A 16,599-nucleotide genomic window follows, 5' to 3' on the forward strand; every position below is an offset into this window, starting at 1 on the left:
GGAGATGGAGTAAATGTAGCAAGAGAAAAACCTCATCTTATGCCACAAGAGAGACGGCTTACGGTTGACCACATTCAAGCACGTTCTGGTTCTGTAAGCAATATGATCATCGTATGCGAGAGTGTGACAACGGACAAATGGCAACAAGATGGGTTATCATGGTGAAATTAAGAACATGGACCTATTGGTTTCTTGACTCATGATTATTTGGGTTACGGGCATGTGGTATTTTTTTTCTTCCGTTGCTACGCACGAGCTCTTTTGCTAGTAATAATAAAGAAGTTATTGCTTCTGGCAGTACGTCACCGAAATTGCCCCCAAAGTCGTAAAATATTACCCACCGATGCCACCTACAAGTGATAAGAAATGTTCCACACAGGGGAGTCCCCGCCTGGGCCAGCCCATTTAGTAGGAACCTTCTATACAGCGTTCTGCACTAGGAGAAGACACAACGCGCCTATTTCGGCCGGCCCATGATCGGGCGGCCTGTTTCTAAAATTTCTTTTTTTATTTTTCTTTTTACTTTCCCACCTTCTATTTTTCTACTTTAAATAATTTTGGACTTCAGAAAAGATCCAAATTTAGAAAATGAGAATTTTGAAATAAATGCTTCATATTCATAAATGTTCGTGGATTCAAAAAATGTTAGTAATTTTTTAAAAATGTTCGCATATTCAAAAAATGTTTGCAATTTGAAAAGAAATATACAGAAAATCATAAAATGTTCATGGTTTTTCTAAAGTTCGTGTATTAAAAATATTTTATTGAATTGAACAAAATTTCACCAATTCAAAAAATGTTCATGAACTGAAAATATCCTAAAAATTTAAAAACTGTTCATGACTTGAATTTAATTGATTTATAAAATGTTCGCTGATTCAAAAAATTATGTGCATTTCACAAAATGTTCATTAATTTTAGGAAAACACCAAAAAAATTCCAAAAAACTTTTTCGATTCTAGAAATGTTCGCCTATTCAAGAAAAATGTTTTAAAGAAAAGTTCACATTTTTAGAAAAATGTTTGCAAATAGTATAAAATTTCATGAATTCAATAGATGTTCACGATTTTAGGAAATGTTCAAAAATCTGTAAAAATGTTCACGAATTTGAAAAATATTCACGACTTCATATATGCTCACGATTTTTTTTAAAATACATTATTTTCAAAAATTGTTTACGATTTCACGAAAATGAGACTGATATTGCATATCAGTGATGCTGCAAAATGTGGCCATGGCCATAGGAGATTATGAGTTTTTTTTTCTCCCGTTGCAACGACGGGCCGTTTTGCTATCTATACCTAATAATAAAAGGGCTATGATTTCTGGTGGTATGTCATGGAAGTTCCCCCCTAAAGTTGCCAATAAGTACCCACTATGCCACCCGTAAGTAAAAAAAAAATATTCGTTACACTAGATAGACCGTTTTTTGGGGTTATATACAGTGCAATCCCTAATTTTTCACATCCATGCAGCTAGCCCAGTGGCTAACGCCTCACTCACTACCTTCAACCTCGGCCACGCCCCTTTTTTTCACTTCTCTTTTTGGTGCAAATTCGAATGCCTTTTAAAATATTCATATCTTTCAAATCCCGACTTCAAATCTAACATGTTATATATGAAAATCCCTCCGAAAAATGTGTAGATTTCAAATATGCGATTATCTTGCATGTTAATCATTTCTATAATTAAGTTTATGGTGCAACCTTAATTATTGCCTTCTCTATATGGGGTATTTTGTAAAATCTTATTACATAAACTTATCCTGGCCAACTGGAGGGTATGATATGTTTGCGATCGCCGCCGCGGATTTGTCCTGGCCAACTAGAGGGTATGATATGTTCATATTTTATGTATTGGTTCATGTGTTAGGCATACTTTTTCTTTTGTTCATGCTCTATACTCCCCCGTTCTAAAATATGAGGTGTATTATTTTTTCAAAAGTCAAACATATGCAAGTTTCACCAAGTTTCTAAAAATATCAATATCTACAATATCAAATTTATATCATTTGATCAATCATGAAAAGTATTTTCATATTTTGTCTATTAGGTATCGCAGATGTTGATATTTCATTCGATAAACATACAGATGTTTACTTGTACAATTACACTTTATATTCTGGAACGGCGGTAGTACTTCGTATGTGCTCAGATGTGCAAATATCAATATGATATTAACATTGCCTTTGCTATGGTCATAATTTATTTATGCATAAAATTAATTAGAAAATTGTAATATATCCAACACAAAGTTCTTATCGTGGATCTGTTGGCTCGCTGACTATTGGTGCAACGACTTCGACATCTTCTTTCCTTGTTATTATCTGGCATCGTTTGGTTTCTCCAACTCTCTGGACCAATGGTGATCGATGGCAAGCCTGTATTGTGTGGGATTATGCTCCAACCTAGTATGGTTAGGGTGTTTGCAGGTGTCCCTTTTCTTTATTGTTGGTACAGTATATTCTTTTAACAACCGTGGACGATGTACTGGAGGACGAAGAAGGCTATTATGATTCTCAATGTAATTTTAGTTTTTATATTGGTTGTTCTGCGTCTAGCTGTGGATTGCACTGGCTTTTTTACTTATCAGATTTGAGATGCTCTTTGTGAGCCAACTTGTAGTTGGATGCTTAGAAGGACAGTGGTATCCCCAGCCCATCAGGGTTCACGTCTTAGACTACTTACATTGGTTGTTGCATTATTCCTGGATTTATTTTAGGCTTCTGGCGATGTTTGTTTAGTAGTAGGAGACGTTCCTGTCGACTGCGAGACGTCTATGGTGACTTTTCATAAAATCTCAAGATGCTATGCCGGCTCAATCTCTCGAAAGTGCTCATATGGGTAGGATGTGCGTTCGTGCGTTCATAGGGGTGCGTGTATGCTCATGTATGTGAGCGACTTTGAATGTACTATGTTGAAAAAAAAACTAATTTTGAGATGCTCTTTGGGTGCCTATTCTATAAAAAAAATGCTGTAATGTGACATCTTCGCCTATAGGTTACCTTCCATAAGTTTAGCATTTTTGCTAAATGTACGGTGAACCAATTGAAAGCTACAAGTGTGACAACTGGTGGTCCTCTATGCAAAGGTTAGAGTTCTGATGTCTTTTTAATTTTGTCGGTGTCAAATGAATAAGACACATATTACCATGAAAAAAAAAGAAAGTATGTGCATGACAGGCTGAACATGCCGCTAGAACATTCTAAAAGTCTGTCTATGAACCAAACAAGCCATGACTCTCCATATGTGACCAATTTCAGGCTGAAAGCGTATCATATCAATCTTTGCATGTGTGACCGATTTCAGCCTGAAAGTGTATCATATCACCAACCTGAAAGTTTGTTAGCAAATTAAGTTTTTCGTTTCTTTAGACACACCATGACCAACTGTGGTAACAATACCACAACATTCAATATAACATATACAGATTGGTTCCCCTGTGGTTTCTACAACATCAGAACTTTTTCAAATCTCTGAACCCGACTTAAGTACGCTGTTAATACCCTCTACACACATATCTCTGCAATCTGCATTCTATCCTAAGTCCTAGGTATCTAAGCAATTACACCACAGATAACGAACAATGGAGATCCCATTCTCGGAAAAAAAAGAAGAAGAAAAACAATGGAGAGACAAGGCCACGGTGCGGCACAGCAACAGCGACTCGAAAAAAAAATCAAATGAGCACAATATGATTCAGCAAAGTCCTTGCTTGGTGCCTGCGAAACCGTGGCCGGAATCATGCGTCCAAATGTCAAATTATCCATGTCGAGCTTGGGTCTCTATCAATCGGCCATATGCGTCTGCATCCGGTTCGCGACCAGCTGGGCGGTAGGTGCAAACATGATTGACCCTGCAAAGACCAATCAATGATAAGAGTGAGTTACTAATCTTTTGAAGTGCAAGGAACAGGGGATGTAGAAAATGAGGCAAACCAATAGTCAAGGTTAGCACCTGGCACAGCATTAAAACCATTCACAGTTTGGTGCATGGTGGGCCGTTCCTCAACATTATGGCTGCTCTTCAGCTCAACGGAATGTTCAACTGGAACCTGCGGCAATGATCCGCATTGCGGGCTTGGTACTGCCTGAGAATCGATCCTCTTAGCGTTATTGGCAGAAGCATGTGACACAGCATCTGCATGAGGCCCTGTTGAATGGCCTGCGCTTGCAGGATCATCTACAGTTTTCTGCTCACTCGATGCTGCTATGCTGCTTGGTGGTGGTGTTGGTATCGGAGATGAAGTCGGTACAGGTGGCTGAAATGAGTCTGGTGATTCGCCATCTCCTACCCACCCACGACCAAATGTTGCTCCAGGGGGAATGACCTGTTCAATTCGCTTCGATGCAACTTCCCAACCAACAGGACCAAGCTGTGCAGCAAAACGTGCAAGACTGCGGGAATAGGCCTGTGGCAACTGAGCACCAATCTGATAAAAAAACAATCATTGTGTTAAACTGAGAGTGATATCATCTTGCTGTTCAGCAAAGTCAACAGAAACCTAAAACTACATTGGCATATCATAAATCATTAGGGGAAGTGACTTGTATTGGACACTCAACTGGTACAAGAACCTTCCTTGTCCCGTTGTATGAGGTTGCCACTGGCAGCTCATACATTGAACTGGATGGTTGATTCTGATAATATGTAGTTCGGCGACTCTCTTCTACCGGAAGTGGCTTCTTCCCCATTTTTCCTGACCATTTACTCCCAGACCCTGGGACAAAGGGAAGGTACCAAATGATGTTAAAGGGGTTAACAGATTAGCCAAATCTGGATGGAAGACATTCTTGGGCAATATCCCTCTAAGGAAACCGAGTTCTCAAAATGATAAAAGAAACCTGAATAATCTTCAATGCTTTCCAATTTGCGCTCACTGGACCAATTGTGTTCATTGCTTCTATTGGCAAAAGAAGCTTTCAGTACATCTGCAATTCTCCGCTGTATATCAAACCCTGAGTGCGCATAAAGTCCACTATTTCCAGCCATAGCAAGTGCTGCCGCAGAAAAGTTTGCGGTAGCACGTTCTGCTGGTGGCTGCTCAACTTGCTGCTTGACAGCGTTCTTTGGAGGCCTGCCCCTTCGACGCTGTGGTTTTGGTTCCGGTTCTGGTAATGGTTCTGGTTCTGGTTCACTGGCATCACTATCTTGCCTAAGATTCTCAAAGTCCTTCTTAGCAACCTCTTGAATAGATCGTGCCTATAATGCATCACATGTGAATGTTACATATGCACTGCATCCCATGGGTTTACAGAAAAAATACATCATAAAATTAATCATCAAACAAGTAGGTTCAAGATTTGACCTGTCGATAGTATACTGTGTCTGGTGAATTGTAGGACATGGCATTCGAGGTTATCAAAAACACATCGTCCTGTAAATAGGAAATCTATGTCATTTTGAATGAACTTAGTAGAATACAAATAATATTATGAGCTTAGTTAACCATTGATTATAAATTAAGTATTAGCACACCCAGGATTCAACAGCGGGTCAAAGTGCTACTTGTTCTTGGGGTGTGACTTGCATGACCAAGGCCATGGTTTAAAAGAAAGTAAGTCATAAAACAAGGTACAGGAAATGATGTTAGTGATCTGAGGTAAGACTAAATCGAATGTTCAGAGAAAATGCAGATATGTGATGCTGGTTACAGGCTTATAGTATACATAGATCAAATATTTTTCAAGTGATTAGAGAGGTGGCAGCAGACAAGTAATTACATCAAGTAGAAATGGTGGCACAGAGAGCTTAACATACCAGCTCTAGAAGTAAAAATGATCATTCTCATACATAACAAACAACTGATAACTTCAATCTAAAGTTCAATACACCTTGTTGCTCAGTACTGCTACAACAAACTTCATAACAGGTCACAGGTACAAGCATTTCATTTTTTAAATACTTGTGATTTATCTTATTCTACATCTTTGACCGTAAGTAACATAAGCAGTGCCTGTACAAGATTTTTATATATGCAGTAGAAAATGGAACTTCGTAGTGAATATTGCTCAAGCATCCATGCACTGGTGTTTTTTTCTAAACAGAGCGTCATTTCATCTTGATTCAAATGTATGAAATCACTTTTATTTCATAGACGATTATGAGAGCATTCTTTCCATTAGAAAAATTACATATTTACAGGTTTGCCTGTCTAACAACCACTTTCTGAGAATAGTTCATAGTTTATTTAAATGCACTTCTCTTTCTACCTGTGTTGCTACTTATCCTTATGGAAGTATATACAATATTACATACCTTACATGACTTCTTAGCACCCAAATTACTTAAACAACCTTTGACATAAGTGGATATGCAGATGCAGAAAGACAACGGCAGCAGATATTCATTGAATATAAACACTTCCACAGCCCTATTCATGATCCAGTAATGGAATCAATAACAGTAACACCTACGAGCATAAGTGCTTCCCTTCACTTACTATAACAGATACCTTCATATAGATTTCAGTTTTCCATTGAAAGAAACTTGTTAACTGTATTTACAAATTAAACTGTATTTACTGTACTGGTCTTGAAAAGTGTTGTGCTTTATATAGTTCTATATCTTCCCTTGAGAGTGCTTGAGTTCAGAAGATATTGATCACATGGAACATTGTCAGAAACATTATTTAGAAGCAAAACTCTCAGGTTTCCATTTATGCATTTGCACTAGTTTCGAGTCCTTTGAAGAGGATCCAAGAGAATGAATATCTGTTCCTAAAAAGGCGCAGCAAAACATGATACAAGACTCCAAAGGCAACAGTACAAAATATATTTTCAAGCAAACAAGAAGATGCCACAGTTTTAGTAAATGACTACTGATCTTTAAGAATATCGAACATAAATGTGAGGCCTTGTGTAGAAAGAAGAAAATCAGCATGGAAAAGGACATTAGCCTCACAGAGTTGATGACTAATCTAGCTGACCTAGCAACTAAGTCAACCAAATTGCGGTAACAGCTGATTAAACCAGAAAAGGTCAAACAGCATGACCCCAAAAATAAAAAAGATTCCACGCTGACCTCAAATTGCTCCAGGTTAGCATATGCCCCTTTATCAAGCTTCTTTCTAACTGTCGAAAAATCCATGGGGTGCTTGACAATATCTCTGTAGTCGGGCAGCTGACAGTACATTGGCAATCACAAGCAAATCAATCAGCCTGCGAGAAAACAAAACCAAGAAAACAAACATCCAGTCCTGCAACACAAACCTCTTCATCATCAACCGGCTCCGAGAAAACGCCGTATGTGTCCTTCCTGCGCGAAAACAGGTAAACACATCAGATAAGATGCTACTGAAACTGGAGGGGAAGAAGAAGAAGAAGCAGAGAGGGAATAGCAACTCACTTCTGCAGCCTATCAAGGATGAAGACCAATAACTTTTTGTCAGGCAGGGGCATCGTGGGGCCGGAATCTGACGGCTCTGTGCAAATGAACAAATCCACCCACGAGCAGAGGAGCAGCAATCAGCATTAATTAATTAAACAGGAAACAAACTGGAATGCATCCACCAGTACTACAGGGATTAAAAATGGCATCTTTGTTCGTGCACATTCGTCGTCCAGTATTACTGTAGTATTATTTTGCTTCCGGAAACCTGAAGAAGAATAAATGCATCGGAGGAGAGCAGGCAGGGGGAGAACCGACCTTCACGCCCATCCGTCGCTGTCCTCCTCTTTTCTCCCTGCAGCAAGCAGCAGCAGCAGCAAAAGATAAATAAAGAAGATAGTAGACAGACACATTTTAAAATATCCACACAGAAATCCTTGGGAGAAAATCGCGAGACCCGGGGCGGAAAAAGGCGCCAGAAAAAGTGGCGGTTACCGAGCATGCACTGAGAGAGATCCTATACTTATATCCTGCCGTGGCTCGCCGGGGAAAATATTTGGCGCGAAAGGCAGGGGGAAACCAGGCCAAAAAAAGGCACGCCTTTAAAAGCTCCGATGCATAAAAGAAATGGCGCCAATTATTGCCCAGGGATGCGAGCGAGCGAGCGAGTGAGGGAGCCAGGGTTTTGGTTTATCCGCCGAATGATTGGCGGAGCGAGGGCTGAGGGCTGAGGCGGGCGGCGTTGACCACTGTCGCGGCGGCAGAGGGAGGGGTGGGGCGGGCAGTAAAATAAATAGGGGGGCGCGGGCAGAGGAGGGAGGCCCCTTTCCGCGCCTGGGATAGCAGGCAGGGCGCCTCGGGCGGCGCGCGGCGGCGCAGATCCGCGCGCCGGCCGTGGCGAATTGGGCGAATTCCGTGCGGATTCGGGCGGGGAGGGCGCAGATCGGGGCGCAAACCTTGGCCGATCCGTCGTGGAGGCCGACGACGAGGCGGAGCTTCTTCTCGCGGCGGGGGTCGTCGTCGCCCGAGTCGTCCTCCGGGGCGGGGTTGCGGCGCGTGGAGGGGCGGCGCTGCTGCGGGGGCGGGGGCGGGGGCGGCGGCGGAGGCGCCTCCTGGAGCTTCTGCAGGCGGAGGCTGCGCTTCTGGAGGTCGAGGAGGGAGGGCCGGCCCTTCTTCTTCCGCTTCCGCCGGGCCGGGGGAGGCGCCGACATCGCCGCCGGCCGCGGCGGCGGCTGCTGCTTGCCCATTGCGCGGCGGGGCGGGGCGTCTGCGCTCTGTTCGCGGCAGGGGCGTTGCGGGTGGGTATCGCGTGTGCCGGGGGGCGTGCTCGGGGTGGGTAGACTTTTTGGTGCGCTGCGGTTTTGCGCCCTATTTTTTCTCTCTTTCTCCTTTTCTTTTTCTTTTTCTTTTTTGGGTGGTTTGGTTTGGGTTGGGTTGGGGTCGTTCGATCGAAATGGCAGAGGGATGCGGGCCGGCCCATCTCGGCCCGATCTCGTGTCAGCCATCGGATATTTACCAAATCGTTCCCAGTCGTCCGATAAAATTTCAGTTGCACCCTTTCGTAAATTCCATGCCCTCACCGGGGTAGTTTTGTCTTTTGAGAAATGAAAAAGGTGGCAGCTCCCCGTGCTAAACCCTAGCCGCCACCGTTTTGGGCCGTTCGATCGAAGCCGCAGCGCGAGCGGGCCAGCCCATCTCGGGATGATCTCGTGTGAGTCGTCGGATATTTACCAGATAGTTCTCAATCGTCTGATAAATTTTCAGTTGCAACCTTTCGTAAAATTCCATGCCCCCACTGGGTAGTTTCGTCATTTTTAAGACACAAAAAGGCAGCAACTCCCCGTGCTAAACCCTAGCCGCCATCAATTCTGGGTCGTTTGATCAAAATCGCAGCGCGAGTGGCCAGATCTCGGGCTGATCTCGTGTGAGTCGTCGGATACTTACCAGATCGTTCTCAATCGTCCGATAACATTTCAGTTGCACCCTTTCGTAAATTCCATGCCCCCATCGGGGGTAGTTTCGTCATTTTTGAGATATAAAAATGGTAGCAGCTCCCCTTGCTAAACCCTAGCCGCCACTGATTCTGGGTCGTTCGATTGAAATCGCAGCGCGAGCGGGCCAACCCATCTCGGGTTGATCTCGTGTGAATTGTCGGATATTTACCAGATCGTTCTCAATCGTCCGATAAAATTTCAGTTGCACCCTTTCGTAAATTCCATGCCCCCACCGGGGCAGTTCCGTCATTTTGAGACATAAAAAGGCAGTAGCTCCCCGTGCTAAACCCTAGCCGCCATCGATTCTGGGTCGTTCGATCAAAATCGCAGCGCAACGTGGGCCGGCCCATCTCGGGCTGATCTCGTGTGAGCCGTCGGATATTTACCAGATCGTTCTCAGTCGTGTGATAAAATTTCAGTTGCACCCTTTCGTAAATTCCATGCCCCCACCGGGGTAGTTTTGTCCTTTTTGAGATATAAAAAAGGCAGCAGCTCCCCGTGCTAAACCCTAGTCGCTGCCCCACCCACGCGTCACCTCTTGCTCGCTCTCTTCCCTTCCCAAATGCACTATCTTCCTCCCCTTTCTTTGTGACATTGCTCTACTCCCTCCTTCCCGTCGCGCCGCCACCGCTCCATCTCCTTCCTATTTGTTGCCTTGAGCTCATGTTTCCCCCATCGCTTCTGTCGGCGGACTAAGGCGAAGAAGAGCAGCCAAGTTCCCACTGTTACGCCTCTGCCGATGCGTCATCCCAAACCACTATGGTTGCCAAATCTCGTGCCTCCTGCTTCTCCTTCACTGAGTCGGCCGCTCTTCCACAACCAAGCGCCCTGATCCGTCGTGCTCGGTGTGCCTGTTGCGCTAGGGTTTTTAATCCTAACACCAACCACGATTAGATGTTGGTGAGGAGCAAGATCACGACTAGGTGCCAGCCCATCGCATGAGACGGTGTTAGTCTTTCTCCGGCGTCCACACCTAGCTATGTATGTTGATTCTGATAGCTCCAACTTGACATGATGTTTCCTCTCAAAAGATCTCTCTCTCTCTCCCCCTCCGTCTCTCTCCCCCTCTCTCTCCCTCTCTCTATCTCTCTCCAATTTGCTAATAGTGTTCATGTGTATGTTTTGGTAGACGAGATGTAGATATTAATAGCCTCTCATAACCCATTTTCCTTTTTAGGCTAAAATAGTTGAGTTTGATTTCGTACCTGACTAGATCGGACTAAAATATAATTGCATGGTAAAACAAATGCCTAAAATAGTGCTTATTTCTTTTGCAAAGGAAAATGGTGTGCCGCAGGCTCATCCATGAGAACCATCTATTCACTCTTACCTAACTATGCATTCAACAACAATTAGATTATGAATTTGTTCTGGTGCAGTCTTTCTATTCTCGCATTGCTAATATTGCTAAAAGTGATCTATGGCATTCCTAATAGTATAAATGAATGTTGAATGGGGATGTCATTGGTTAATCCCATTGCCTTGTTTTTTCTTAAACTTTCTTATGTGTGCCTGATTTAGATACTGCAAATTAATATGGAGTTTGATTCTATATTTTTATTTACTTTATTGTTTTGTTGGTCCAGAGAAAGTTGAGGATAATCAGAGAGTTCCACGCCATTGATCCTGATGAAGATGATAATGATAAATGCCAACATTATGCCTTTCCTATTGAAGGTAGCCGAAAGTCATCTCTGCCTCTTCTTTCTTCAGTTCTTTTTTCTATGTGTTTTGCTACACAACCTTACAATGTTAGTGCATATAAGTAGTGGCACCGATACATTGATTTGACAATGCTATTTACACATGATTGTAGAGATATGATTGGCTATTGTTATATTCAGGTATACATTAATCAATGACTAAGAATGATTTTGTGTTGTTTGTTCTTGGATGCATCTGAATGCATTATACATGATGTTGTGTGCGCTATGGAGACATAGATGATTCTCTCTTTTCATATTTCTTATTTTTGAGTCTATTTATATAACTGTTCTTTCATGCATTCTGGTTACCTCTTTTGTTTGTCAAATGTTGTACAGACATAGCCATGAGAGGGCGCACGATGCACCACTTGGAGGCTTGATGTATTGTGTTCTACGCTCATCATATTTTTTTCTTCATTTTGTCATTCTTAGTCATTGTCTTCTAGCTTCACTCGTTCACTGGTCATGTATCAAGGGAAGATACGGCTTGGGCAAAGGTATGAGGTAATTAAGGGAAGAAACAATGATCTTCGTGAATTCAAAAATATCTTCCATTTGAAGCAGAAGGACACAAAACTAATATAAGATGCTTTATGCCTTCCTCTGTTTTGTACTTTAATGTTGATTTTATTTCTTGACAACAAATTACTGTGATTCCAACAACTGTTGGATTACCAGTCCCCATGTTTGTTGGTCTCTCTCACAATACAATAATGCTTTGGATAGTTGAGACTTGAACTAATTATGCCACTATGTCCATATTTAATTTAACTGTAGTTTCTTTTAATCTCCAAAAGATGTAGGAGGGTTTGTTAAGACTCTTATAACCTAATAAGATGCATAACTAAAGCCAGCGTGTTTGTACAATTTCAGTTGTTAAATGTGTGGAGTTAAGATGTCGAGTTTATTTGCTGTAATAGGGTTCCTATCCATACTACGATAGCCAGTGCTTCTTTTATTTAACATGAATATGCTTATCTCTCAATTCCTTTGCACTAGATTGGGGTGGTTGACAACATTATCTATTGGATGCTTACAAATGGAATCAATTCGGCTAAGATAATGTACTCTTTTGATCTCTGATGCCACCATTACCAGGTTAGTGATGCTCATAAGTTTGCATTATGTCAATTTTTGTTAGATGTGAACTTTTTCCATGTACTATAATATTTTATCAATGTAAGACGTGGATTTCCGGAAATATCAAGGAATGAGATATGCATATTAAGGCCTAAAACTTTTATCTTGCAAAAACATTATGTACATATAACAACCCCTTCGGCTTATTTTCTGCTTCTAGGAGATGATGTTGGTTCTGAACTTGATCAGGTAGAAGAGAAAAGGCTCCATGCACCGACTCTGGCCTAGATGACGTGACTGGACCTACCCCGACAGCACTTGCTCAATCAGCAGGTCCCTCTCCCTCCCTTCCTCTCTCTATTGATCCTTTTTTGTGGCTTAGTACGCCAGGGATTGGAGTCATCCATTTAGCGCGAGCACTTGTGTCATGTCCACTTGTCGGGTAACCGAGGAGACATAACTGCCCTTGGTGCTTAAAATGGTGCCGCTGAAGTGGACAGACATGCCATGGACCAACGGAGGTCTATCTTAGATGTAAGTTTCATTAGTATGTGATCTTTGAATCTTCTTTCAGAGCTGAATTTTCAGTCTTAGGTTTTGTTTGTGAGTATATTACCTTAGATTGAAATGATTAAGAAATAAGCAAAAGTGTTTCATACATGGAAATAGTGGCAATGCCAGTTAGAATTGGGCATGGTATGGTATATGATCTCTAAAAAATGTTGGGATATTCTTACCTAGAGGTTCAGTGAGATGCATTTGTTGAAATAGGTGTTCTTTAAAGATTAAAAAATTAGATGGTATGGGGATTTCACTCTAGTGTAGATTTATATTACTAGAATATTTGCTAATGTCAAGTTTATCTAGGTGATTTATAAATTGTTGTTCACTAGGATTCCTTCACGTGATCATTCATGCACACCTCGGGAAACAACCTTATTAATCCCCTTCTCTGCATATCGTTCTCTCGAGGTTGTAGGCACATCTGCTGGTACTCCTGCACAAACCCAGAAGTGAAATTCAATTACTCCAGCAGTATTAATACAATAGTGAAATCCAATTACTCCTAGTGGATCAGGTAGCCATACAAATCCAGAAATTAAATTGGACTGGTTGTGCAATCTGCAAGTTAAATATGTGTCATCCCAGTGTTAAATCTGCAACATAGACAGATCTTTTGCAATGCATCATTCAATTCTTTAATTAGTTTATTATGTGGCTTTTAATAGTGTGGGTCAGCAGTAGTGGATCAGCAACTTGTGCCTTTGGTCTCTTTAGTTGAAGTGTTAAATCTGCACATTCATATTCATAATAGAAAAAAAAATCTAGAAACAAGCAACTAAATGAGATGAGATGAAATGGAAGCAGCGCAAAACTAGGGGCAGAGGAACACATTTTTGACAGTCATAGAGCTATGTAAGCTAGTGCTATGAGGCAGCTAAACCTATACTCTAGTGTTGTGGAGGAAACAAAGCTGCAAAGCAACAGAACTTTAGTGCTAAATGTAACCTAGTTTTCAGTAAACTGAATCCACATTAATAATGTACTCGAAGTCCTTGATATTGTGTCAAGTTAAAATTAATTAGGAGTAAAAGTGTGTTGTTGCTATGATAGTGCTGATTGTGTTGAAGTGTGTTAAAAAATTAGATGTTCAGGGACAACACTAATTACAGGCTTCTACTTGTTTAAAGTGTTACAAGATATGCCAGAGCACGTTTTTGACAGCTAGAGCATAGACCTAGGAAAGCAGGACATCATAAGTGGGAAGCTTCAGGTCATCCTTAGTGTTTCCAATCTCAGTTAGAAGGCTGACTTAAGGAGAACCTGAACCTAAAGCCAGAGTGAAAGGTTCACCTGAAACTAATTTTTCTTTAGCAGTTCAGCTAACATATTTTTCTTCAACATATTGTAGTATACCTTCAAACAGAACACCTGCTTCTCTAGATTCTAATTTGCCTTAACCATCTTCTGGTACTTCTCCTGAGAAATCAAATGTAAATGAAATTAGTGCACTAAAACAAGCAAAGGAGTGGCTTAGATACAAAATTTACATAGCAGTATACCACAACTCTCTCTGTTAATTTTCATCTTTGAACTAGATTCTCTTCTGATAGAGTTAACTGAAATGCAATGGAACTTTGCTGGAAATTCATAGTGCGTATTGTTAGTTGAAAATACACTGTTAGTTGACAAGATTTACATTGAATCCTGCTCAAACTGAATGTTGCTCAAACTAAACTTATAGAGCAATTAATATAGTTGAGATTGTCAAAACTAGATTTTTGAGAAATCAAGCTCATTAGACTAGATTTTCTCAAAACTGACTGAATGTAGCTCATCGGTATTCACTTATTCCTTACATAGCGAAGGTACAAACGGTGGCAGAGCACAATTCCTGTCGCGCTTGTGATCTGGGGCCTGCTGCTGCAACAACAACATCATCAAAAGAATGTAGATTTCGTCAGGGGCACACATGGAACCAAGCAAACACAACCCGCACTCGTGAATTTGTGAAACCTAGGGCACAGATCAGGCAATCCCGAGCACAATTCGCTCGCTGGTTTGATGAAACGGAGGTTACAAAGGGGATGCTCACAGCCTGAGCCTGTGGCCGACGTCGCGGATGTAGCTGAAGTAGATGCTCCGGAGGTGGGCCTCCGTGGCTCGAGGTGCTCTGATCGGGTGGTGGGCGGCCATCCATGGCAGAGGGGTCGAGTGGGACCAGTCATGGTACCTCAGTAAGAGTCACCAATCGCAGCTAAAGAGGCCCACCTCCGGAGCACCTACTGCAACTTCATCTGCGACGTGGGCCATAGTCTTAGGCTGTAAGCATCCTGTTTATCCCCTCCATTTCATCCAACCTATGAGCGAATTGCGCTTGGGTTTTCCCGATCTGTGCCCTACGTTTCACGAATTCGTGGGCATGAGTTGTGTTTGCTCAGTTCTGTCTGTGCCCTTGACGAAATCTGCAATCTTTTGATGTTGTTGTTGTTGCTATCGTAGTCCCTAGATCACAACCGCGATAGGAATCGTCTTCTTCCACCGTTTTTACCCCCACAACATCAGGAACGAGTGAGTACTGAGGAGCTTGATTCGGTGAGTTTTGAGCAAATCTTGTCTGATGAGCTTGATTCCTCAATAATCATGATCCTCACCTAGCTATGTATGTTGATTCCGATAGCTCCAACTTGACATGCAGCTTCCTCTCAGAAGATCTCTCTATCTCCCCCCTCCCTCTCCACTCTCTCACCCTCTCCCTTTCTCTCCCATCTCTCTCTCCAATTTGCTAACAGTAGTCATGTATATGTTTTGGTAGACGAGATGTAGATATTAATAGCCTCTCACAATCCTTTTTCCTTTTTAGGGTAAAATAGCTGAGTTTGATTTCGTACCTGACTAGACTGGACTGAAATATAATTGCATGGTAAAACGGATGCCTAAAATAGTGCTTATTTCTTTTGCAAAGGAAAATGGTGTGCCACAGGCTCATCCTTGAGAACCATCTATTTACGTTTTACCTAATTATGCATACAACAACAATTTGATTATGAATCTATTCTGGTGCAGTCTTTCTATTCTCGCATTGCTAATATTGCTTGAAGTGGTCTATGGCATTCCTAACAGTATAAATGAATGTTGAATGGGGATGTCACAGGTTAATCCCATTGCCTTGTTTTTTCTTAAACTTTCTTATGTGTGCCTGATTTAGATACTGCAAATTAATATGGAGTTTGATTCTATATTTTTATTTACTTTATTGTTTTGTTGGTCCAGAGAAAGTTGAGGATAATCAGTGAGTTCCACGCCATTGATCCTGATGAAGTTGATAATGATAAATGCCAACATTATGCCTTTCCTGTTGAAGGTAGTCGAAAGTCATCTCTGCCTCTTCTTTCTTCAGTTCTTTTGTCTATGTGTTTTGCTACACAACCTTACAATGTTAGTGCATATAAGTAGTGGCTCAGATACATTGATTTGACAATGCTATTTACACACGATTGTAGAGATGATTAGCTATTGTTATATTCAGCTATACATTAATCAATGACTAAGAATGATTTTGTGTTGTTTGTTCTTGGATGCATCTGAATGCATTATACATGATGTTATGTGCGCTATGGAGACATAGATGATTCTCTCTTTTTAGATTTCTTATTTATGAGTCTATTTATATAAGTGTTCTTTCATGCATTCTGGTTACCTCTTTTGTTTGTCAAATGTTGTACATGCATAGCCATGAGAGCACACACAATGCACCACTTGGAGGCTTGATGTGTTGTGTTCTACGCTCATCATATTTTTTTCGTCATTTTGTCATTCATAGTCATTGCCTTCTAACCAGTTCACTGGTCATGTATCAAGGGAAGATACGGCTTGGGCGAAGGTATGATGTAATTAAGGGAAGAAACAATGGTCTTCGTGGCTTCAAAAATAACTTCCATTTGAAGCAGAAGGACATAAAACTAATATAAGATGCTTTATGCCTTCCTC

General features: G+C 41.5%; 1 protein-coding gene across 1 annotated transcript; it reads right to left on the minus strand.

Moving 5' to 3' along the window:
- Nucleotides 1-3,389: 3,389 nt before the first annotated feature.
- On the minus strand, nucleotides 3,390-8,668 carry LOC123113016 (bromodomain-containing protein 3). Its single transcript, XM_044534120.1, has 10 exons — nucleotides 8,285-8,668; nucleotides 7,647-7,683; nucleotides 7,347-7,422; nucleotides 7,211-7,256; nucleotides 7,023-7,121; nucleotides 5,308-5,376; nucleotides 4,844-5,201; nucleotides 4,565-4,719; nucleotides 3,957-4,431; nucleotides 3,390-3,855 (listed from the first exon to the last, which is right to left on the minus strand). The coding sequence occupies exons 1-10, from the start codon at nucleotides 8,573-8,575 to the stop codon at nucleotides 3,788-3,790; spliced, it is 1,674 nt and encodes a 557-aa protein (XP_044390055.1). The 5' UTR covers nucleotides 8,576-8,668; the 3' UTR covers nucleotides 3,390-3,787.
- Nucleotides 8,669-16,599: the final 7,931 nt, after the last annotated feature.

This window comes from Triticum aestivum, chromosome 5B (genome assembly GCF_018294505.1).
Source record: "Triticum aestivum cultivar Chinese Spring chromosome 5B, IWGSC CS RefSeq v2.1, whole genome shotgun sequence".
In the NCBI taxonomy this organism is placed as follows: Eukaryota; Viridiplantae; Streptophyta; class Magnoliopsida; order Poales; family Poaceae; genus Triticum; species Triticum aestivum.